Source organism: Megalops cyprinoides, chromosome 2 (genome assembly GCF_013368585.1).
Source record: "Megalops cyprinoides isolate fMegCyp1 chromosome 2, fMegCyp1.pri, whole genome shotgun sequence".
Taxonomy (NCBI): domain Eukaryota; kingdom Metazoa; phylum Chordata; class Actinopteri; order Elopiformes; family Megalopidae; genus Megalops; species Megalops cyprinoides.
In genome coordinates, this window is record NC_050584.1 from 44,743,662 (window position 1) to 44,768,005 (window position 24,344).

The 24,344-nt window shown below is 43.6% G+C and overlaps 1 protein-coding gene across 1 annotated transcript in view; it reads left to right on the forward strand.

Moving 5' to 3' along the window:
* Positions 1-22,434, forward strand: part of wdr18 (WD repeat domain 18) — a 50,534-nt gene extending 28,100 nt beyond the window's left edge. Inside the window, exons 6-10 of the mRNA XM_036522281.1 lie at positions 3,523-3,587; positions 4,953-5,077; positions 17,905-18,071; positions 20,424-20,492; positions 22,236-22,434. Coding sequence (XP_036378174.1) covers positions 3,523-3,587; positions 4,953-5,077; positions 17,905-18,071; positions 20,424-20,492; positions 22,236-22,364 — 555 coding nt within the window. The 3' untranslated portion in view covers positions 22,365-22,434. The remainder of the gene's footprint in view (positions 1-3,522; positions 3,588-4,952; positions 5,078-17,904; positions 18,072-20,423; positions 20,493-22,235) is intronic.
* Positions 22,435-24,344: the final 1,910 nt, after the last annotated feature.

The following is a 24,344-nucleotide window of genomic DNA, read 5'->3' on the forward strand; positions in this document are numbered from 1 at the left end:
GTAGGCTAACCTGGACTACAGGCTAACCAAACAGAAAAAGCCCCATTTATCTAGTGTAAATGAGCATGGCCACAACAGCATTTTCTCTGTTTACACCAGGTTAGATAGCACACCTTTGTTCACATATCATTGATGGTTTATGCAGGAAAATAAACACTTCGTCTCCAAAACTGTACGCTGGATCTGCATATAATAAACATCAGGATTTCCTCCTCCATCATAGGCTGTCAAGCAAACAGGTACATTTAGTGAGTGATTGCACTTGTTTATTTGTGAACAAAGACTGTTTTGGCAGCAACAAGCTAGTATGCACTTGAGCAGCTCTGGAGCAGTAGGTGAGATGCGGTCAGATGGGAGCTGCCGTGTTGGTGTGCGTCAGAGCGGCACGTATGTGGCTGGGGCGGGTTCGTGGAATCAAGGCTAGGATTGTGCTGCACACAGCTGCGTTTCTTGACAGATGTCACATCTTGGCTCACAGTTTTGCTTTTCATTATCTGTCGCTCCTTACAACAACATTTTCGTTTCTCATTTGCTCATCAACTGATTGCTTTCCCACCACTGAGAAATGTCTTATTACTCCAAATGATCCTCTTGATAATGCCTACTTCCCTGCAGCATGGCCTCTATAGCAGAACAGGCCCCTTCACTCAGCTGTTGAGCCTGAGTGGTTGGAAGCCTGCAGTGATTGCCTGAGTCAGCTGGGGTCATAGCCACAGGGATCAGTACATCTAAATGCAGCTAACAGGTTACCAGTCTCCATTGGTTTCAGTCAACTAAAGAGCTGTAGTTAAAACTTTATTGTACATACTCTGATAGAGCTGCTGTGACACCTGTGGTTCAAACCCACACTCTGTGGTTGTTTTTCTTTTTAGTGTTTAGGTTGGAGGTTTAATAGTGCGAGGCATATCTGCTTTTCTGTTTAGCCCTTTGCCACAGTTTTCCGTATATTGAATTAATTTGTAATCCTTATGAGTTTTTCAGTTTAAAATAAGTTATCTTCAAGAAGTGTGGATGGAAATTGGACTGGCCCCTTTTTAAAAAACAGATACTGGTAAATCTGCCCTGAGTGAACTATTCAGAGGCACCGTTGGGTTTTTTAGGGCTGTTTATATAATTTGTGCATTAAAGATTGCTGGCTAGATGTGTTTATCGTGAAGTAAAAGCGTTCACAATGGCAAGTTATTTATATTAGGTGAGTTCATAAAGTTTTTCAGCTTCTTGTTATTACACATTTCCACTCTCAACACTGCAGCTGTTTCTGGAATCATTGCCAGGCTTATTAATGTGCATGATTCACTTATTTATTTAATTTTCATATCTCCAAAGCTCGCCTTTAAAGATTTCAAAGCAGAGCTAGTCCCCAATCAACTCCAATGCAGGACTTTGACTCCAATGCCAGTCCTTAGACACTTAATTATTTAGGTAATCTGGCTTAACGATCAATTTGATAATTAAGGTAATTGGAGAAAGGCTAGCAATTCAGTATTGGAACAGTGAGTTTAGCAGAATAAAATACAATTGATTTTTTTTCCAGTTTAAAGAAAAGAGCCAGTCATTTTTGATTAACAAAGGTATTTCGTTTGTTAGCCTTACATAATGCAGAGTACTGGATATGTGTACCGCTGGAGTACATTTGGAAAAGCTGGGGATGGTGAGACGACTGAGTCAGGAAGCAGCTTTTAAAATGTCCTGTCATTGCAACCCCCCACTCCTCCCCCACGGCAAATCACACACCCCTCTGGCCTGTCCGTGGCTCTCATAATATGATGATATGTCATTATTCAGCTTTCTGTGTTGTCTTTCTGAAGGGATTGGAGCTAATCCGTCAGCCTATTCTTCCCCGGCTACGATTGAGTGTAGAGTTTTGTTTTTATTTTAGTAGATTTACATTTTCAGTGAATGATTTCTCTGTTTCCTTTCATTTTTTTTCTCCTTATAATCCTTTAAGCTTTTGAGTTTATGCATTTTTTTGATAAAGACATTTCAAGCTTCCCCTTGGTTGAAATTTGCTGTCTTTCTCAATTATTCTGGAGGAATAGGCAGTCAGTAGTGCGTTTGGACAAATCGCTACTATCATTGTGCAATTATCCAGGGGGTGCTGTGCTTAGGAGATTCAGCTATTACCTGTTTGACTGACGCTAACGTGAATGTGAATTTTATCCTCTGAACAGCGTCTTTACCTGTATGTATTTCGGTCCAACACATCTTCCTTGTCACAGTGACTACATAAATTTGCCTCCCTCAGATGCAGCTCAGTTCGTTTTTTTTTTTTTCTTTTCTGTATCCATCCTGTCTACTTTCCTCATAATTCATCCTCCACCTTACTGGAGCGAGTCTTTCAAAAGAGGTATTAACGCTCAACTGGTGCAACTTTTTCTGCCTTCTTAATTGTCCTGTTTACAGGATCGAGACTTCCTAGACAGCTTAGTTGTGAATGTGCCTGTGGATCATTGTCTAATAAAAGGGATTTCATACTCCGGCTGGGCACACGCTCCAGTGTGACGGGACGCCTCAGTGTGTATCGCGGGCATTCATTCCAGCAGCAGATGAGGGCTGCATTTCAAAGAGAGGCGCGTTGGGGTGTTTGGTTGCTTGTTGTTCGAACTGTTTTTTTTTTTTGTTTTTTTTTGTGGTGGGGAAAGAGAGACAAGTTTGCATGGAGTAGTCATAATAGGAAGAAAGGCACAGGGACAGATATGTAGCAGAGAAGTCCTCTCTGCTGGGAACCAAAAGCAGAGCTATTTTTTGCACTCCTTGGGTTCTGAAATCTAATCCTGCGTGGAATATTTTTTTTTCCTCTTTAAAAAGACATCCAATTTCCTTTTAAATGGTTTCGGACAGCTTTCATGTTTTTAAGTACTTGGCTTCAGCTGTTTAAGGGACAAGTATACATTTTTAAATGTTCTTTTTCCTTCGGTGTCAGATTAATTGGTCTTTTTTTTCAGCTCATTTCCACTCCATACATTTTGAGCGCTTTTATAATTTCACACTGGACTGATTGCTCTTCCACCTCCCTCCTCTGACTAAAGATTTAAACTGAAGTCAGTCTGCTCTCTTCAGCAGCTGGGCTTCCAGTTGGGCCTTTAAAATCTCCCAGCTGAGCTGTATAAATTTGATTTAGGTTCAATATATAAACTTGGCTCCATTCCACAAGAGATTTTTTTTATTCCTTTTAAGTTCACTTGTCATGTTTATTTGAGCGTTCAAATGATGCAGTGATGTCTGTCTGTAGTATTAAAAATCAAGGACTTCTGGTCCACCCCATTGTGTGCCTTTGATTCAGCCACATTCTTAATCAGTGCAATTAAATCAATCGATCAAACCATTTAGGAGTAGGACGTGGCCAAAAAAAAAAAAATCCTGCAATTAAACAGAGGGGATGTACATGTGAGTGTGTGTACCTGAGATGCAAGCAGAACAGGAGGAGAAGGTAGTTTAAAATTTTCTCATCTTTCTCCAGTACCCTTGTGCAGTGTCCTGTTTCTCAAGTCTTTCTTTTTCCTCTCTCTGTCTGATCCACAGACCCTCAGCCGGGATAAGACATTCCAGTCTGACAATGAAGGCAACCAAGTTTTCAAAGGACACAGGTAGTCTTCCCCTAATGTCTCCCTTTTTGCTTTACTAAAGGTGGGGATTGCAGTTACAAAGTGAAGAGGAGGTCAGGCAGCTACGCGTTGGCAGACATGGGGGTTAAATACTCCTCCACTATCCTCATTAAATCTCTGTGCTCCCCTCTCCTCATACCCAGATAGCTATTCTAATTTCTTTCACCGTATGGTACTGAAAACTGCCAGGGAGTACACTGGGACCACCCTGAAGGAGGCAGGAAACAGCAGGTGTGCAAAACCAGTCTCGGGGACTTGAGCGTCAGCAGGGGAAGGGGGTGGAGGGAGCTTGCAACCAGAGCTTGCCGCTTGAATTGTTTGGTGTTGAAATTGTGTTTTGTTGTTTTTTTTTTTTTTTCTTTTCTATTACCATACCTCGAAGGCAAACAAATGGTAATTAGACTGCTTGTAATGTGTGAACAGAAACAAGCAAGATAACGATGTTGAAGCTGGGTAGAAAGAAAAAAGAAAAAAGAGTTTGGGGGGAAAAAAAATTGTAATTTTGTTTAGTGCTATGGCAGCAAGCCTCCGAGAGTGACTGAGGCGTGAGTATTTTTTAATGGGAGGAGTGTCCAACGTGAGCTTCTATTTTGAGCGCTCTGAAAATAGCTCTCCGATTCATTCGGCCAGGCCTGTGCTTTCTATACGCAGCCTGCCGTCTCACAAAAAATTGATCAAAAGTTGTACTTCATTTTTTATTTATTTATTTTTCAATCGGCTCATTTCGTTTTTAGTTTGAATTTTCACGTCTTTAATGAGGGGAAACTTAATGTCAGTAAATGTAGACGTCTTGCCTATTAAATACGGACCTTATTAAATACAGACAAGAGATTTGGACGCTATCCAGTTATTATGTTTTCCTTTTCATCTATTAATTAACACGTTTAGCTGTGTCATGTCTTCTGCAGTCAGTAGACACAGCTGACTGACCAGAACAATTTACTTGAGTTCAACTGCTCTTGCTTCATTCCAGTAATTACCCTATTTGTGTTATAACTTCTTATGCCGAATTCTCTCAGCGCTCTGTTTAACTTGCGGCACATTGAGTGGCTTGAAGAAAATTGAAGCTGTGGGGAAGGCTGTCAAGGCTTCAGCGAAAACTGACAGTAAAATCTGATCTCAAAAGATTTCGCTGGGGTGAGATCAGAGGTGTCTGTTTAAAATAAAACATTTACAGAATCAACAAAAGAATGAGACAATGCTCAAGTCTATGGCCCCTTCCATGTTAAGGCCTCAATGGGAGTAATTAGAGGGGGAAAAAAAAGCTGTTTTGATCAAGAAATTTAATCTGAATTGATGCATGAGCGAACTGATAACAAAGTCTCTTTTTGGGCCTCTCCTCCACAGAAATTTGGTAACCTGCCTCTCTGTGTCTATGGATGGCACCCTGCTGCTGTCCGGCTCCCACGATGAGACTGTCAGGCTGTGGGACATCCAGAGCAAGCAGAGCATCCGGAGCATCAGCCACAAAGGTGAGTATGGACCAGAGTCCGGTGCTGCGCTGGTCCTGTTTCCCAGCCCTCTGCTTAGCCTGAAGCAAACCTGTCTTGTCCACTTCAGTCACAAAGTCAGGTGGGGGAAAAAGATTTCTGAGTTGTAACATTGATTTTGCCCCCAAAAGCCCTTTTCCCACCTTCCCCATGTTGTGGAAAAATCTCCAAAAACACTGTTCTAATCTCTGGGGAGAACAGTTACACAGATGAGACTGGGGTGCTTGTAGATAACTGGTAGGTTCACATCAGGTTTTGCTGAGTCTGTTTTTCTGGCAGCCTGTCTGCCTTAAAGAAGCCTCTGTGTTGATTGTAAGGGCCTTGTGACACCCCCACCCCTGATTCACATACACACATTCTCCTCTTTGATGCTGTGAGTTTTTCCATGACTGTATTAATTGGGGAAGACTGTGCTTACAAGTCTTACATCTTCTCAGGTAACTTGATGAATCAAATTTGATTTAAGGTAGTATTTTCTGCAGGACATTTGCCAAATAGCAGACAGAGGGCTTGAAGGGGAACTTGTTATTCTCTGTGGACTTCCTCAGCTTTCATCATGAGGGCTTCTGCTCACCTGCCCTGGATTGCAGAATTGATTCAGTACTTCATGACCTTCCTGCTTTAGTGATTTTATACTGTTTGTACGTGATTGCATCACCGGCCCAGTTGTGAACTCGGTGAGTCTCTCACTCTGAATCCTCCAGTGTTTGCTCTCAAAGATATTCATAACAGTATTTTTTCATGTCTTTGAGCCACAGAGAACTTTGTTGTTTAATGAGTATCCTCTGCAAATCTGACATCCACATGGGAAAGCTGAAGGTTCAGACCTGGTATTGTCCATGGGGGTGTATGGGTTGATTGATTTCGAAAACATTTTCTTGCTCTCACACACACACACACACACACACACACACATACACACGCGCACATACACACATACACACACACACACACACACACACACACAAATCCTACCCTCAGGACTTCATTAAAGCTCATTTGAACGGGTCACTGCTTAGCCAGTGAAATCATTTGACTGTCAGAAACACCCTTGTCCAATACCATGCTTTTTCATTCCTAGCTAATAAATTGTTATAGAAAAACAATTTATCACCAAAAAGCTCTTTACCAATTTGTCAAATGGAGAAGGAGCAGGCCAGCATCGAAATTTGAAAATCAAGCTAATGAATTGTTGTTTTTTTAGCCGGCTGCTGTTGCAGTAGAGCTATGTGGACGCCTAACAATGACAGCCTGTTTCTTGGGCAGAGATTCTTGAATGGTGTGAAGGTGAATGATTTAATTTTAATGACAGCTCCTTATGACTGTATCACATTCGCTGCCACAGGTGTTGGAATGGAACAGAACAGATCAGGAAGAGAACAGAAAAGGCTTTTCGCCACGCTGAGGGAATGTCAAACTAACTGCCCTACTTGTGCTGTGGAGGCAGAATCTAAGACCCTTTAGACAAATGGTTTTGGATTCTTCGATCAATGAGCTGCAACAAGCAAACAATCACAGAGACACAGGTCGAATGGCCCACCTCTAACCCATCATTTATCTTCCAGATACTCCCGTAAGCTTGCCCCCACATCAATACCCTTCCATAAACAAAGACTAGAAAAAAGTATTAAACATTCGGTACATTAGAGAAAAAAACGACCAAGCAGTATCAAAACGTGTTTTATGAGAACGTGGCATTTAAGCAGATTGCGTTAAGAGTGCCGAATGAAGGCTTATTTTGACAGTGGGGTCGTCTCCATGCCCTGGAACTTCCTGCCACTTTCTCTTTCCCTCTCAGAGCTCAGTGGGTGATGGTACCTTTCTGAGGTCCTCATCACAGCTGAGAGACGCCAGTGCCTACTCAGCGATGTAGGGCACAGTCGGCCGGTAACGGAGTTGTCAGAAACTTCCGGGCTCCCCTCTTCGCCGTGTGCAGCTCGGCCTCTCGGTGGCTCTTAGACTGTCTTAGCTTTGTAGCATCAGACAGAGAGTGGAGGAGGCGGGGCGGGGACAGCAGTTTGTGTTAGTCACTCCAGGGTGCTTTGTTACAAAGGCAATTAAAACCACTTTCATGGCCAGTTCTCCTTAGGCCGTCACCCTCTTCCTTCTCTTCATCTTTATTAAGCTGTGGCGCCTCACCAGAGCTAATCAGCTGGGTTGCGGAAAATCAGAAAGCCACTCCCAGGTGAACGGAAGTTTTGAAATGTGTACTTCCAAAGCTGGAGTTCTGTGAGAATGAATGTTTTTAAAAAAAAAAAAAAAAAAAAAACTTCCGTTCGTTGATCCTACAGCCAGCAGATTCCAGTGGAAATACATTAGTGGTTGTGTTTCATGCATCTGAAGTGAGTTCAGAGAGCAGAAAAAAGATTCCGCAGTGACCTGTGATTGACTTCTGCAGACTAGTTATCGACTTCTTTTCTGAAAAACACCAAGAGATTTTTTTTTTACCTTTCCAAACTGATTTGCAAGCGAGAATGCCGTAGTCTATAGACTGAGTCTGATTCATGGCTAATGTGCAGGAATTTCCATCTCAAGCTTACTATGTTTGGGTTTTCAGCAAATGAAATTACTTGTGCATGCGCTTGTGGATGTGGGGGTGTCTGTTCCTTAATTCCATATGTGAACAATGACAATTAATAAATTGTTTAAGTTAAACAATTTATGTGTGGACTGTCAATTAGGACTTGGACAATATGCATCTAGTTACTGGCAGGATCAGCATAAAATGAGTACATTGGCTACAGGCAGATAGACCATGGCTTATACACTGTCCTGATGACGAACAAAAGAGAAAGAGGTATGAATTTAGCTTCACACAGACTGCTGACTGTCTCTACAGTGTGAGCGGGAGTGTCCTTGACAGTCTACACTGACTGATCATTGGTGGCCTGCAGAAATATTAACTCCTCTGTGTGTATGTATATGCACGTTTTCTGATTTCTTTGAATGTAGATATCGATAAACCTCTCAAACCGTGTAATTCTCCACTGATTCTCCTTCAGTGCAAAGAAGGACAAATTGATCAGAAAAGTGTGACTGTGTGTCACCTTCTGTCTTTTGCAGTTTGTTCATTCATGTAGCTCACCTTAGAAGTCTGGCAGCAAGAAAAAAAAGATTATTTGACTATTAAATTTGGAGAAGAAAATAGTTGATCTATTATCGAGTGATAATTACCTGCTTTATTGTCTTTACCCCTAGCACATAAATACATAGTCAGAATGTCAATCAGAGATGTTTTCCTTGCAGGAATTAACCTGTGGCTTCAACACAGATGATTAGCTTTATGATAGCTTTGTGCCTTTCAGGGGAAATTATTTACCCATGTGCTGCAGTTCGAGAGACACCGTCTCAGACTCACCAAGGAATTCTTAACTTGTATTAACGGAGCAGAGGGCTGGTGGCACTCTCTCTAGAGAGAGAAGAGCCTCTTCACAGTAATTGACAAAATTCAGGTTGATTAACTATGGGCCCACAGTGACATTCTGACAGATTACACTTCAGACACTGCAGTCTCCTTCACCTGTCTGCACCAATCCTGCTTTGTGGATGTAACTGTCTGCTTATCGTCCTCCGAGGCACTGTAAGCATTAACTCAATTACTGCTTCTGTCGTGCGTAATTACCAAGTATTATTGTTTTTTGATTACCTTCCTCCTGCTGATACTTAATGATCACAAACGAGGGGCAGGTGCGCGTGGAACGACCAAGGTGAAATTGGCTTTTAAAAATCTTGATCGTGGTGGATTTTCAGAGCATGCATTAAATCCCATGATATCAAAGGTTTCTCGTTCATAATGATTTAGTTTCATTCTGGAAACGGCAAACATTAAATCCGCCGCTGGGAGCGTGCCAAGTTTGACTCAAGCAAGTTAAAGGGCCGGAGAGGGAGCATTACCAGATGCGAGGTTGCCACTTCCAGAGCGGCTCTTTTGAAGCGGGTTCCAACCGTTTTTGGCAGTGAGCATTGAAACTAATACAATGATGAGATTGCCATTCAATAAATCGAAAAAAGCGAAGGCATCATACCAGTCATTCATCCTTTTTGGTTTATTACTTTGCAACTCAGGCCTTGACTTTTCCTTTTGTTCCACTTTTGTTGATGTTCCAGGAAAAATGAAATGTGTCGCCTTTATTTAGGTCCCTGGCTGTTGTTCTTGCTCGCCTTTTTTTGCATGGGTGAAATTCTGATTCAGCTACTTTCCTGCCTTTGCCCCCTCTGCCTTGTTTGGTTTCAGCCACTACAAGGATGACTCTTCCAGGATAGATTTACAGTGTGGTTGAAAAGCATGGCAGATTGATTCCTGCTGGACTCATTTGGCTCAGGCTGGTCTCAAATTCAAATCTGTTTCTGTCAAGGGAGATGCAGGGACACAAGGAGCACATTAACCTCTGTGTTAAATACCGGTATGATTGAACAGCATGATAAGCAGCCCATCCCGGGTCCTGCTGCCTGCGGCTGGTTCTCTGTCAGAGAGAGAGAGTGAGAGAGAGAGAGAGAGATGGGGGGGGGGGGGGGGGGGAGAGAACAGGCTGCATTTGTCTAGTCAAAACTCCAGAGAAGACATCAGAGTGATGTTCTCCTCTCACCCTGCCCTCCCTCCCTTGTTTTCAGGGACAGCAGTGGAATTGTCTGACACACTTTACTTTTCAGGACATGTTGGGAGCTGTTGAAAAAGTGATTGGGGCTGGCACCTCAGTGTGAACTGGAGGAAGAAGGGGCCCTGCATCATTTATCACCCTTCTGCAGTGGCTGTTGAGTTGGCAACTTCAGTCACCGTAGGAGAATGAAATTCCCACCACAAGAACACCTCTACCATATGTTGTGCACAGCCACTTGAAAACCTAGCACAGATCCAGATCCAGATCCTGGGTTAAAACAGGAAGATTACTTGAATGCAAGTTTACCTAAATGCAAGGACATGAGGCTTCAGGAGAAATCGGGATTTAACTTTTGAAATGGTCTATGGAGATTGTTGCGTCATGGGTCTTAAGTCTGAGTTCCTTCCCGTGTGTGTGGACGCACATGCTTGGAGGCTGTATCTGCAGTGTGCTGGCAGTGTCAGAGCATAGCGCTCCCCTCCCCCATCTCCACCTTTGCCTTCCTGACCCTGAGTGGCAGAGCTCAAAATTTATGAATGTGTGGCGGAGGGGGCCCAGACCATTAGTGTAATGCTAGTAGTGGGAGCCAGCTCTAAGGGATCGATATCTGTAATTGAGTGGGAGATAATTAGCCAGCCCTGATTACCCACAACAAGGAAGGAATATACTCCCTGCTTGGGCTTTTACACAAAGTGCATTTTAAATGGTCGCTGGGTTTGTTGTTGCTCAGATACAGGTAGGGTTCCGCGTCTCACGCTCCTCTGTTTTTCTCTTTGCACTTCTTCCTCTGGAGTTTAGTGATGGCCTACATGGAAGGACACGGTCATAAATATTATTTTTCCTGAACTAAAACTCTTCCTCTCTTAATGTAAATGGTGTCCTCCAGTTAGTGCAAATGTGCGGTTTTCAAGAAACCAGAATGGTTTTGAGGGCTTATTGAACTGTTTTATTCTTTAACTTTGATTATCTTTCCTGTTTTATGCCCCTTGGATTATGTGGTTTATTTTGGGGTTTTTTATTGTGTGGTCTATTTATCACTATTTTTTTTTTATTTTTATTATTATTAGTAGTAGTATTTTTCTCTTCTTTCTTCTGTCATATGCTGAAATGTAAAAGCACTTTGAGCTACATTCTTTGTATGAAAAGCGCTATACAAATAAAGTATTATTATTATTATTATTATTATTCTCCAAAGAAGATAGACAGAAAGAGGGAGGAGACCCAGTCTGCTTTGTATTTACTTATTGTGAGATTAGAGTGAAGTTTATAGCCACCCTTATTAGGCGTAATGTTGCCCTCGTCTTTCTCTCCTGCCGCTGTCCTGCATTATTTATGATGCAGTAATTTATTTTGTTTGACTTTGGGTATTGTATTTATGTGCAGATAAATGAAGAGCAACCTCTTGGCTCCATTGCCTGAATCCAATTTTAATATATGGGTGTTTTTGTTCTCTCCCTTCCGAAGTAGCCAGCTGCTCTACTTGAGATATTTCCGATGGTCCTGATGCATAATTCAATTCCCTCGCTCGCCCCAAACAGACAAAAATAGGGACATCAAGACAGGATTCCTCAAACATGGAAATATTACTGCGGTTTAAAGAGTTACTTGAGCTTGATCCTGGCTTTCATATTCATTCAACGTTGCAATTAGCCATACAGGATGTAACCCTAAGGCTAATACTGTTTTGTCCTAGGCAGAAAAAACCTGTTATAACTTTCTGTGACATTAATTTTCTCCCACCCTTACCTTTTCCTGTCAAGGAGCCAGAGAAATCTTCCCCAAAACGGATATTTTCTGCTGAATATGATGACATGGTAAATAACAATGCTGCAGAATTTGCACTGCTGAATCACAAAGGCGCACAGCTTGGAAATATTTACTCAGGGGGAAATTAAGTTAAATAGAGATGATTTGCTCTTTATAAGCATTTATTTCTATTACTTTATATCATGGGTGTGTTTGAATTCAATTTCCTGCATTGATTAGTCGCTTAATTTAAGAAGCTCAGCTAATGCCTGAAGATGGATTGCATTGTTGAAGATGTTGTAAGTCAGTATTGCTTGAAAATGAAAGCGCATTACTGGTAATAACAGACAGTTGAGTCAGTATAAAGCTCAGCAGAAGAGCAGAGATGGTTGCTCTTTCCTGTCGCCAGCACGCTAAATTAGAAAGTAAGTACTGTTACTATTGATGGACGTTGGTCCTTCTTCCTGTATTTGAAGCTACCTAGTTCTGGTGGAGTTGCCTTTGTCGTCCCCAGAAAAAAATCTGTTCAAGCAGTTTGATCTTTACTCTTACAGGTGTTGTGATCAGGCCTCTTCTCATGGCATTACATTCATCCCTGAATTAATTATTTACCAGTGGTAACCTTTTGGCTATTTCCATAACGACATGTAAAAGAGGTTAATCGGTTACATCGGTTAATCCAATGCAAGCAGCATTTGGATCTTCAGTGTTTTGTCAGACGTATAATCTTTCGTGCTGTTGCATGAACTAAATTTTGACTTTTTAGTTTGATTGTTCACCAAATGTGAAATGTCCCTCACATAGTGGATTGCTCTGTGCAAACCAGCAAGATGCAATGGAATGTAACATAAACAGAATTTGCCATGGAACAACACACTGTTTCACGCCTGTACGATAGATTGCTGATTTAAAATAAGATCTGCACATACTGTAGAAAGCAAAAAACACACCCCAGTACGCCTGGGTGGACCTGCCAATTCTGTTTAAAGACTGCTTGTAACAACATCTGGCAGATTTCAATAACCCGTTCTTTCGAAAAGTGAATATGCATGCACTCTGTCAAGTGAGATACTTTTTAATTTTATGCAAGCATTACATGGCAGAAGGGGCAAGATACAGTTTGCTGAGACAACCAGATATGAATGAAAACTAGTGTTACATGGACAGTTCTGGGGTGCAAATGTGTTATTGAATATGTACAGTAGGTGGTTTGGTAATGTTAGCTAGTCTAAAACTATGATTATCCTGTCATTAGGTATGTAAGTCTGCAAAAGCATGACTAACAACATAGCTCAACACACATTGTGTTCAGGCTAGAGTCAGCCAATCTTGATCATTATTGCTGGCCAGCTGATTACATGTATTATCAAGTAGTGTTATATTCAGTAATAAATGTGTAGTTAACATTTACTATGCTAGGAAGAGATTCTTGCCACTGGCCCTACACATTACATATAAGGTAGCAAGATCATTTTAAATATGTTATACCACCACTGCTATTATTTTTGGAATGGACTTGTCAAGCTGTGAACACATATGATGTATACAACATTGTGCATGAGCTAGCACAGCAAGATTACTACAATGGCTAGCTCGCTATAAATATTTGTATTGTTTGATTGATGATGAATAACAACATGTGTTTGTTTATATATATGTATGTATATATATATATAAACAAACAAATATATAAATGTGTGTGTGTTTGTGTGTGTGTGTGTGTGTATGCACAATTACATATAATATCCTGCTAATTGATGAAGTACAAAAGCCCCCCCCGGGGGTAGTTACAGTCAGCATGATTTAACATTTAGAATCGCCTCAGCTGCCCCCAAAGCAACTCTTATCAGTAACAACAGGCAGTGCACACTGAAACGATTTCCTCCAAAATTACGAGGAAGCTAATGTGACACCCAGCCATGTGGCTAGTCTTACCGATGTGAACTAGACTCACAAAGAAGGTGGAAGAGTTGGTTCCCTCTACTGACACTTCATTTTTGGCTTTCACAGTAATACATCCTAAGCAGAATCGATAATGTGCACTTGGTAAGCAAACCTGCCTTTTGATGAGAGTTTTATGCCAAGGGGTTTAGAAGAAAGGTTACCAAACTCTTTGATTTACATTTACCCACGGTCAGGACAGATAAATCAACCACCCACGTTTTCTTTTAATTTCAACCTCCTTTGGCGTGAAATGTTCCTGGCATGAAGCTCAGCACATAGATGAGGAATTATGGCACTGCATCCTTCCCTCACCCTTGTCAACCCGCCCACAGTTTTAGATTTAGGATTTATGCCATGACGTTTAGATTAACATATTCACTCCACCTTTCCTTCCCGAGTCCCAACCAGTCAGCTGAAGTAACACAGAGTTCTGCTATGATATGCATGATAAGGTTCTGCCTAGTGCAAGCATTCCTTAATATGTGAATGAGTTCTTTCCACTGAGAATATTATTACATTTTCACTTCTCTGGGGGTTGATAATGGTCAGCATGTAAAAAATGGCAGGCGGTTTGATGGAGGCAGCAGACAAACGAGATTGAATGCCCCACTCAGCATTCACAAGGGATTTTTTGAAATGTATATTCAATAACATGGATGGAGCTAAAGGGGACTGCCATCCTGCAGCCTACAGTGTGTCCTACAAGCCCAGGTTTGTAGAACACCATTGATTTAAATACCCTAAATCACAGGCTCAAAATCTATTCCCCCTCCCCTCCTCTCCTTCCCTCTCTTACTCCATTTCCTTCCTGTGTTTTTTCCTGGCTTTCCACTACTCATCCTCTGTCTTCCCAACCCTTTCCAGGAGATATGATGGCACTCTCTGTTGGGGGGAAAAAGCATTAGAGAAGCATCTCATCTCTTTATTTTAAAAAGCTTTAGAATTAAATTGACTCGACTGCGTTTTTGGCACAGGACTCGGCCAAGCTAAAAAATATGACATGCTTTGTGGGGAGAGGGAGCTGGAGCATTAATAAATCATCCCAAATCATCAGAAAGTTTTTGGAAGGAATCAATCATTCCAGAAACCCCCTCTTGTGCAAAAACAGATTAATCAGCAGAGAAGAAAAGTCCTGTCAGCCTGATGCAGCTGACGTGCAAGACCTTTGGCGTGGGGTCCAAACATCAGGTTCTCTGCCAGTGGCTCAGTCCTCAGAAGGTGGCAGTTGGTGCTTAGAATAAAGCCACTGTTTAAAAGGAACGCCTTTATTAGACCACTGTTTCACAGAGCGATTCAGAAGGTTCGATGGGATGGGAGACCACTGAGAGATGAATGAGCGCTGATATGCTTTCTGATATTATGGTTACCGACTAGGGGTGTAATTTGAGTTTATGCAAAAACCGCGTTGGAACTGTTTGCTAGGACTGAATCCAGAAACTGGCTGTCGGGTTCCGCTTCCATTCGCTTTGCATTGTCGGCAATCAAGCCCGGAGGAGAATGTGATACGCCACGGTCTGACTCAGCGATTTAGCGCCGTGAAGAAGAGGGTGTGCGTGTTTGAAGTTTTGCATTGACGGAGCTGTGGTAATGTGTGCACCCACCTTGCGCAAACCCCCAGCGGCCACAGAGATGTGGCATCATCTGTGTCAGATTCTTTAAGCTGCTCCTTATCACATAGCGCTCCCTTGTCTTTGCTCATTTTTTGCCCCCACCGATGAGAGGGTCCTTTCATTTCTCATCGTTTCTGCAACACGTCAGTCTGCGTCGATGGGAACATTGGGCATGAATTATATCCACTTTTCAGAGGAAAAAAAGGGAGTGTGTTGGGAGGGGAGTTACATAAAAAAGCAGACCCAGGGAGCAGTATGAATCAGTCATTGTAGTATAAATCCAATGCAAATCGATTGGCAGAACCAAACCGCTACACGGAACGGTCCCACCGCGAAACACCCCCGACCAAGTGATCCCCTGAAACACCTCTGACTCACGGGAAGCGTCTGACTCCGAGTTTGTTTGATCATGAGGACTGATTAGAGAGAAGCTGCTCCCAGCCCAGACCCAGCTGCCGCCGCTGCTGCTTTCACCGCTGAGTTCATGTCACAGAATCCCCTGATGGCATTCATCAGCCACACAGGAAAGAAGCATTTCCCTCTGTGTGCTCACCCTGTCCCCCTCTTTCATGCCGTGTCACACAGCCCCCGGCGTTTCATATCCACACACCCGTGCTGAAATCTAGAAAGAGCTCGCAGTCGCTCCATTTTTACCTGTTTTAAAAAATGAGCTTTGGTTTTCCTTTTCTGCCGTTGGTATGGCTCTTGCTCGCTCTGTTTTCACCAGACATCAGACGGAATCGTAGAGGAATGCTACCGCTGTCTTGGAGGGATTTGACAGATGTGAATTTAACAAACTAAAAAGCACTGTTTGCACAAGTTTCATAGTTTGCCTGTGTTCTGCATATTTTGTCTGCCATGGATCTCTTCAAAAGAACCTCTTCATTTCCAGTGCAGAGGCGCTCTGCATAAGATTCCAACTTTAACGGATGGAAACCTCTAACAGTCATGTTTGTTTAATGAGGGATCCCAGCTACTTGAGCTCCTTCAATTCGAACATTTAGCTCCAATTGAAGATGATTAGTGGAATAGTCAACCAATAGAATAACATGTATTTATAAAGATGTAGAATTTATGGTGACCCCCCCCCCCCCCCCCCAATCACATACAGGAAAGGTGCATCTGAAGAAGTGCAGTGGCCATCAATGCAACAAACAACATCAGATCTAATTTAGATTTAATGGCTCTACCTCGTTATGATCCTCTCTTCTCTTCTGTCTAACTCTCTGGGAAATAAATTGATTGATCCAAAGGAAAAACACTTGGGGGAAAAAAAAGAAAGCACTTGGGATTGTGAAATGGTGATCTTGGACGTCTGATAAATATGTAACATATATAACAATTATAAGATTGACTTAAGATGCATTTTGGCAAAAAAAGCAGATATGATAAGAAAAAAACAACCACAAATTCAGAGGCTTTCTTAAGTTATAATGATGCTTAAAATGTAATATTACTGAGTCTAATTGCAATAAGGTTCACATGTATACCTGTAAGATGACAAAATGGGTATGATTAATACTTTCAAATTAGGTGATCTGTATTGTCCTAGATTAATGCTAAGAATACACTTGAGGCATAGTTAAAGTCTAAAATAAGGGAGACATCTGAAAGTTCAGGCAAGCCTTGTTTTCTTTCCTGTTTGGATAAGAATTTTATTCATGTCTCTCCAGGAAAATGTAGTTCAGCACAATTCTGAATACATTAAAAAGTGGGTACTGTGGAAGACACCCTATTGTGTGCTGATCAGCTTTCTTACCCCACAGCTAAAAAAGTTTACTTCAGATTCCGTCCCTTCAGGATACGAGGATCAGGTTTCTACCTCAGATTTTTTTAATGTAAAAAAGGACTTGGTGACACAAGAGCACAGTGGTTAAATGATTTGTGATTATGTCCCGTCATGAGATAAGATGGCTGATTCACCTGGAGCCATCAGTGGGAATTAGTCTGTGTCATAACCTCAGTGGAATTTTTGATTCTGCACATTAATCTCTCTGTACCTGATGCAGGCTGTGCGGAAGGCTTTGTGCTAGTGCTGCTGAAAACCTTTCCAGTGGCCAATTTCAGGGAAAGATGTTTTTATCCTTTTGGACAGATGGGCAGTTCCAATGATTTGATGCCCATGTGTGAAATACTGGCAGTAATGGGCAAATAAAAAAAGGGGACTTTGACGTTGAGTTCAAGAGTTGAAGAGCGCTAAAGTGTCCAAATCGTAAAATTCCAAGGACATCATTTATTTCTAATGATGTGGTGTTGTTTTTACTTTTTAAACGTGAACTGCAGAGGTTCCCATGGGTGGTGTCGGCTGGGAGATCTGGGAGAGAGGAGAGTGCTGGCTCAGGGCTACTCTCTGCACAAACATGATCCTTGTCTGTACCGGTCCCTCACTGGTGGAGTGAACTCCCCGTGGAGGTCAGGACACCGGAATCACTGGCCTTCTTCCGACCCACCTCTTCAGACTGCATCTCGGTTCCACCTCAATCCCTGCCCCCTAACACCCACTACCTGTAGCACTTACTGTTTATTTTACATGCAGTATTGCGATGTATTTCGGATTGTGTGTTCTAGTGACTCATGTATGGTAGGATAGTATGGCTTCCCTTGTCTGGTCAAGTTGCACACTCCCTGGTGTGGGAATGTTGTTAGCTTGGTCTGACACTGTTGCTCATTCAGCTTGAATGGATACACTTATGTTCTATTGTGCTGGAAGTCACTCTGGATAAGAGCGTCTGCTAAATGAATGTAATGTAATGGTGTTACACTGCTTTCTCTACTCAGCCTCTGTTGATCATTTTCCCAGCCATTCACGGGGGCACGCGTTGATGTGTGAAAGCGACAGCGTGTGAGAAACCAGGATCAGATGCGCACGTTACTAACCCCAGCCCACCCCCCTTTTTTTTGCCCCCGACAGGTCCCGTTACCAACGCCTTCATCATCCCCGCACCGGCCAACATGTTCCTGCCAGACAGCCGGCCTGCCGTGCCCCTGCCGCGCTTTAGTCGCCACCTCAACCCGTCCGAGCAGGGCGAGGGCACCGAGACCGGGGGGGTGTGTCTGCGTCTGGGGTCCAGCGTGCAGGTCAGACTCCGCCCCGCCGCTGCACACAATGGACGCTAATGAAGTCTAAATCAGGGGCCTCTCGGATTAAACACCTGAGTAAACACATTGATTCAAAAACAAAATATTGAATGGACTTGCAGCATCATGAAAACTTTGAACACGGGCAGGTAGATCGATACTATGATAAATGTAATCTGTCTCATAAAATAAATGGGGCCTTGATTAATGGTGGGACATCAAGAAGGAATAATGGTGGGGCGCATAACAACAGGCTGGTGTTTAACACCGAGTTCCTGAGAATTACCAAGGGCAACCTTCCAGTCTGGCTGCTGTAAATGAATTCTGCAGTGCTTGATTTAATGTTAATTTGGGGAACTAAATCGAGCAGTGCATTTTCCTCTATGGCCTTAGTTATTTAACAGGCTAGTAGTGCATATTTTCTCAGTCCTAAATGGATCAGATATGTACTTATACATATGTATTTGCTTGCGAATATTACTGTGAAACATCTGTGTGGAACCTATTGGCAATTCTCTCAGTGTCAAAATCAATTATGTTGCTCCAAATAAAATGGTAATGCCAGGTTTTTATAATTACCTACCACCTGCTCAGGGATTCCAACCATCTTTACAATACCAGCAGTCCAATTTCTCCCCTTATCGCTTGCTCTCTCTCTTTTTCACTTTCTTTCTCTGTCTCTCTGTCTCTCTCTCTCTCTCTCTCTCTCTCGCTGTCTTGCTCTGTCATTCTCTCGCTCTCCTTTCTCTCTCTCTCTCTCTGTCACCCTCTCCCTCTTTTTCTCTACGGTGTCTCATTCACCCAGCCTCTGAGGTTTTTTTTCTTATTTACATAAAAGCTAATCTCTGAGCCGTTAGGAATACACTGTCATGTCTCAAAACGAGCTTTTCACGCACGCTTTGCGGGGGGAAAAAATAAAACAAATTATCAAAAAAAGAAAAATTAATACTAATAAGAATGAAAAGACAATATTCCTGCTGTGACCCAGGGGCATTGCCAACATCACACATGGCGTCTGCTCACACAGCGTGCCGCTTAGAAATTAAGTAACCAAATTAATTTTACTCCAGAATTGTTGTTGCTATCGGTTTCCTCCAGCAGTGCAAGCGTGTGTTCTGCTGGGAGTCCGGGAGCCTGCCGCTGGCCTGAAATTACCTGTCCAGCCCCTCGTCTTGGCACTGAGGAACGCCATTAACGGCGTGGCCACTTTGTTCTGAGGGAGGTCACGATAAAGCGCGTGGGACATGGCCAAGCCGAGCTGGGTCTGAGAGCAAAGGGAGCTGGCAGGTCTCCTCTCCTTCCCTCGGTGGGGAGTTACACATCTCACTAATTGAGCGGTACCTCTGGGGGCAGGGCTCAGGGAGATTATGGGGTACAGGTAGATAACGATGCATACCAGCGGAAGGCCTTTATCTTTTCCCGCCGCCGAAATGCTGAGGACAGGGGAGCACGGGGTGTTCAGTGATGAAAGGCAGCCTCTAGCAGGCTGCTCTTCCTCCCCCCACCCCCCACCCCCTCCGTTACCGGCTGTTTGTGAATTTCCTGCTGCCAAACCGCTCGCACTAACTGTCATCTAAATAGCGAAATGCAATGAAGTCATCGAGGGTGCTAATAACTGCCGTTGAGCTGAGGTTGCGTGGAAGTGCACCGCTCTCACGTCCGGCTGGCTCTTATGAGGCTTGTGTAATATCCCATTAATATGATGTCTCTCTTCCCTCCCTGTGTGCTCAGTAATGTGGGCGGTGTGTTTGTTCAGAGCCTCCGTCCGCAGAGTCCACTGAGCTTACTTCTCAGCTCCCTTTATTGACCATGTTGTAAAATAAGCAAGAACACCCACACAGTAAGTGTCAGTGGATGGAGCTGTAAATTCACCGGACTCTCTGCTGACTCCCTGTAAATCAGCAGAAAGGTGATCATAGACCGTTTATTGGACAAGGCCATTAAAAAAGATTGACCTTGTTGTTATCATCATTGTCAGCCTTTATTATCATTGTCAGCCTTTACTGTACCTAGTTTTGTACTCCTCTTGAGAGAGGAGCGCATAGTTTGGCTGTAAGGTGGAGTAAAGTTCCGTGTCAGTTGCAAATCAGTGTCCTGAATCCTGGCTCGTCAACTAACCGTGCTTGACATTGACCCTTTGTGTCAGCAGGTCCTTCAGAATAGAAACGCCTTGTACGCACCCCCCCCCCCCCCCCCCCCCCCACACACACACACAGAGACACACACACACACACACACACATGCACGCACATGCAAGCGTACACACACTGATGATCTGTTAATGAATTTTGCCATGGCCGTGTAAGTTATTACATGACTGATGACTCTTTCCTTGTGTTTGGACTCCGTCAGGGCTCGGAGCAGACGCACTTGGAGAAGGCAGAGAAGCTGTACTCCCTCATGTGTGCCGTCACAGACAAGGTGAGCAGGAAGGTCGGCGTCTGAACACGACGACACGAGAGACTGCCTTACAAATGAGTTAAAAAAAAAAAAAACCGCAACAAAACAGAGGACGTGGCAGAAAAGGCATTTAATCTTTCGTTAGTGGGAAAGTGAAGGTTTTAATAAGCTCTAGGCCACTGGCTGGACTTGCTCCATTTATTACAACCTGTGAGCCACTCCCGTTCTTTCTGGTGCCTTTTTCTTTTTCGGTTCCAGATTCTCACAAAGATACTTAGGGAAAGTAGTTGTTTTTGGCAGTGATGATCATTCTCTGAGGCCCTGCAGGTATTGGATCCTACTGCATAAGTGTCTGGGGATCATAGATTGTGGAAATGACAGGCCATTAGGAAGTTAAGGTCTTGTCACGTGCAGCGCATTGAGCTGTCTGTTGACCTAGTGTGATTTCAGGTGTGACAGCACCATGGTCTTATCCGGAGGTGCTGAGACTTTATGCGAAGAGCAGCTATCTTTTCAGTATCCTTTCTAAGGCAACCTGCCTCCCTCATATCCTTAAATCAAAGCTGAATTTCATGAAGGGAATCTGATAATCAAAACTTCAGAAATTCAGAGCCATGTTTTCACTCTTACTAAGTTAGTGTATGGGGCAGGAGTATACCATCTATTTCCTCTCAGATCTAGCATTTCCAATATTTTCAGGAAGCACAATATTTTAACTGTAGGCAAAATGAGTGCCAACTTCAGAGGCTCCCAGGAATGTGTGGTGTAATAAACAATATTCCTGTTCTTAGACTTGGTGCCCTTAGCCCCCCGGGGCTTGATGGCCTTCTGTGAACTCACAGGAAATCCTTGCAATAGCCTTGGTTAGCACATTCTCACTCTGTGTGTGTGTGTGTGTGTGTGTGTGTGTGTGAGTTTTTTGGGGGGGGGAGGCAAGGCGGGGGAGTCTGCAGTAGGGATTAGTCAGATAGCTGGACAGGGTCACCAAAGGCACCTCATCCTCCCGCTGATGGAGGCACTCGTGAATCCACTGCTGTGGCCAGAGTCAGAGGTGGTGTTAAGTGGATTAGTTTCACTCAGTCAAAAAAGGGTTCGTCCCCGCTGGCTAGCCAGAGGCCCCAATATGTTTATTTGGAATAAGTGGGTAAATAAATAAATTAGTGGAGGCGAAGAGTTTTCCTTTCTTAATCCCTGGGAGATGTGCACCGCTGTCATCCTCTGACTGCCTGCACTGCGGAATTCTCCACAATAGGAATGTCAATATTTGCTCCATAAGATTAGGGATGTTTCAAAATGGGATTTCATGACCTCACCGCAAAGGCAAGTGGGAGCTCGTTTCTGCAGGTTTAGATATAGTTCAGTATATTCTAGACCCCCGCTTGAAATTAATTCCCAAGCTCATTTCCAAACATTTGAGCTTTTAACGCTTGAACACATTTCCATAAATATTGGATACGTTTGTTCCTTGAAGTGCAGTCTGTGAATGAAGAGCAGCCATGTCCAGAAATGCTTGGTTTTCGAAATAAACGGAAGTATGCATTAGAAAGCTCAGAAACTATAGGAGCAGGAACCAACTTTTTCACATATCTAAAAATAGATTCTGTAATTTAATATTATATCATGTCAGTCTAGCAACATGTGAGGCTGTCAGTCTGTTAATGATGTAAAAGCATGCCCAACGGAGCATGATGCTTGCCCATGCCTTGCTATTAAGCGCTCTCTCTCTCCCCCTCTGCCTCTCTGCCTGTCTCCTGTGCCTCGCAGAGCGTGTTTGGAGATGGTGAGAACACCAAGGTGCGCGTCTCAGAGCTGGAGGAGGAAGTGAAGACGCTGAAGAAGATCAACAAGGACCTGTATGAATTCTCCTCGCAGCTCCTCACCAAGCCCAGTTAGAGCAGCGCTGTCGAGGGTGTCGCCCCAGCCGCTGGGCCTCGGCACGCCAGAGGGGAGATGCCAAGCTCTGTAGGGGGAAGGGGTGGGTGGGGGTTTGGGGGGGGGCTTAAAGAATATGTTTGTTATTTGTCATTTTCAGTACAGGGAAAAAAAAAAAAACATGCATTCCGACTCGCATTGACCATGACGGACTCTGACTCCAACAGTAATGGATGCATTGAGGCGCCCGGATCACATTTGCACGGACCGGGGACCTGAGCCAGATGTTGCACTGTGCTACAGCTTTGACATGTAGCGCAGGACGGGGGGAGGGGCTGCGGTGCGCCCAGCGGCATGGATCCGTCAGCCAGGCGGCACGACGGGACGGAACGGGGGGATCGGTGTCACCGTCGTATCACGCAAGCACCTTGTTCGCTCCCTCGCCTGCATTCTCCGCCGCCCCGTCTCAGCCCCGGCGGCGCCCGCAACCCGCCTCAGCACTCTGTTAAATGCAATTAGGGAGAATGGCTGGTTTGCTTTCTGACACCTGCCCGCTTCATAACTCCGCAAACCCCCCTGGCCTCCTAAAGGCTTAATTTTTAATATCCCGTCCCATCTGTTCCTCCCACTCGGCAATGACACGCTTTTAATTCAGGGCATGCGAGCAGCCAATCAATAAAATGGATTTCCACCGCGATGTTACGTGCATCAAGGTGCAATTTGCATAGGGATGATGTGTGTGTTCATTTTGGAAAAGTGAGACCGAATGTGTGTAATCCTCGTGGGTTGGTGCTTCATGCTAATGGGACTGTTTGCCATCAACAGCTCCAGCTTGTTTCCCACTTCATTTTGCCAATGTGTTTTTAATCATCAAGTGTGCTTCTTTATGCACATTTTCGTGTACATATGCCATTCTTTGAACGCAAATTAGAGTAGGTCAACTTTTTTTTTCTGAGAATCGTTTTTTTTTGTTGGACTGTGATCAGTAAGTTGTCTTTAGCCCAGGGCTCTGTGCTGCTGGTGAGAGGTTTATTTGCAAGTTGTCCGGAAGAATAAAGAGTCTCCAGCGGAGGGGCGGGGGGTTGGGGATGGGGCTTTTGAAATCGCTCTCTCGTCACCGCTGGTTTACAACCACGGGCAATATGCGGGCAGCGAAACAGCTGCCTCTTTAATCTGATTCTCTTATTTGCGTTCTTTGATGGGGATCTGAGGGACTGAGCGTTTGCTTGTTAGGAAGGAGTGAGGGGCCGATATGGGCAGTCTTTTCTTTCCCTTTGTGTTGCGTCTGCGGGGATGCTGAACGTGTTTTACAGCATCTCTGCCCGCGCTGACCGAGGAGCGCACGCCATTGTTGACCTCAATTAACTCACTTCTAGCAGATAGGCCTTCAGAGATGGGCGTTCGGAGCAAACTGATCAGAGGGTAAACTGGAGCATCATGGGAAGGGGAGGGGCACTGTTTCCAGAGCCGTTAGTTACTTGTTTTTGTTTGATCTGACAGATAAAAAAACAGCCTTTGAATACTGAACTGGTATGTTGTTTTGTGTTTATTAACTTGATGTATCCTATGAAATAAACATTTTTCATTGACGTAAATGTCTTTTTTCTGTGGTAATGAATCTGTGAATTTTGGAAAAAAGTGTCAGATTTTCTTATCTTCATCCATTGCTTATCTCTTCTGTGAAGCAGGGTTTTTGCTGTACATTGGACAGAATAGGCCGAGTAATAGAGGGGCTTTGTCTGTATTCATTATTTAAAGAGGGAAGGGTGGCATCAAGCTGTTAACTATTATGCTGTAGTTACTAGTGCATGTTTTTCACACACATTTTTGGTTGTGAGGGACCGGACTCTGCTTTCGGCTGAAATGAAGAGAAACATTTGCTTGCTGAACTCATGTGACCTGGTATTACTTTTAAAATGAGAAAGAAATGAATTTTTGTGAAAAACAAAAACTTGCCAGTGAGGAAGACCTGTCTTTGCTACAAAAAGGAGGAGGAGGTGG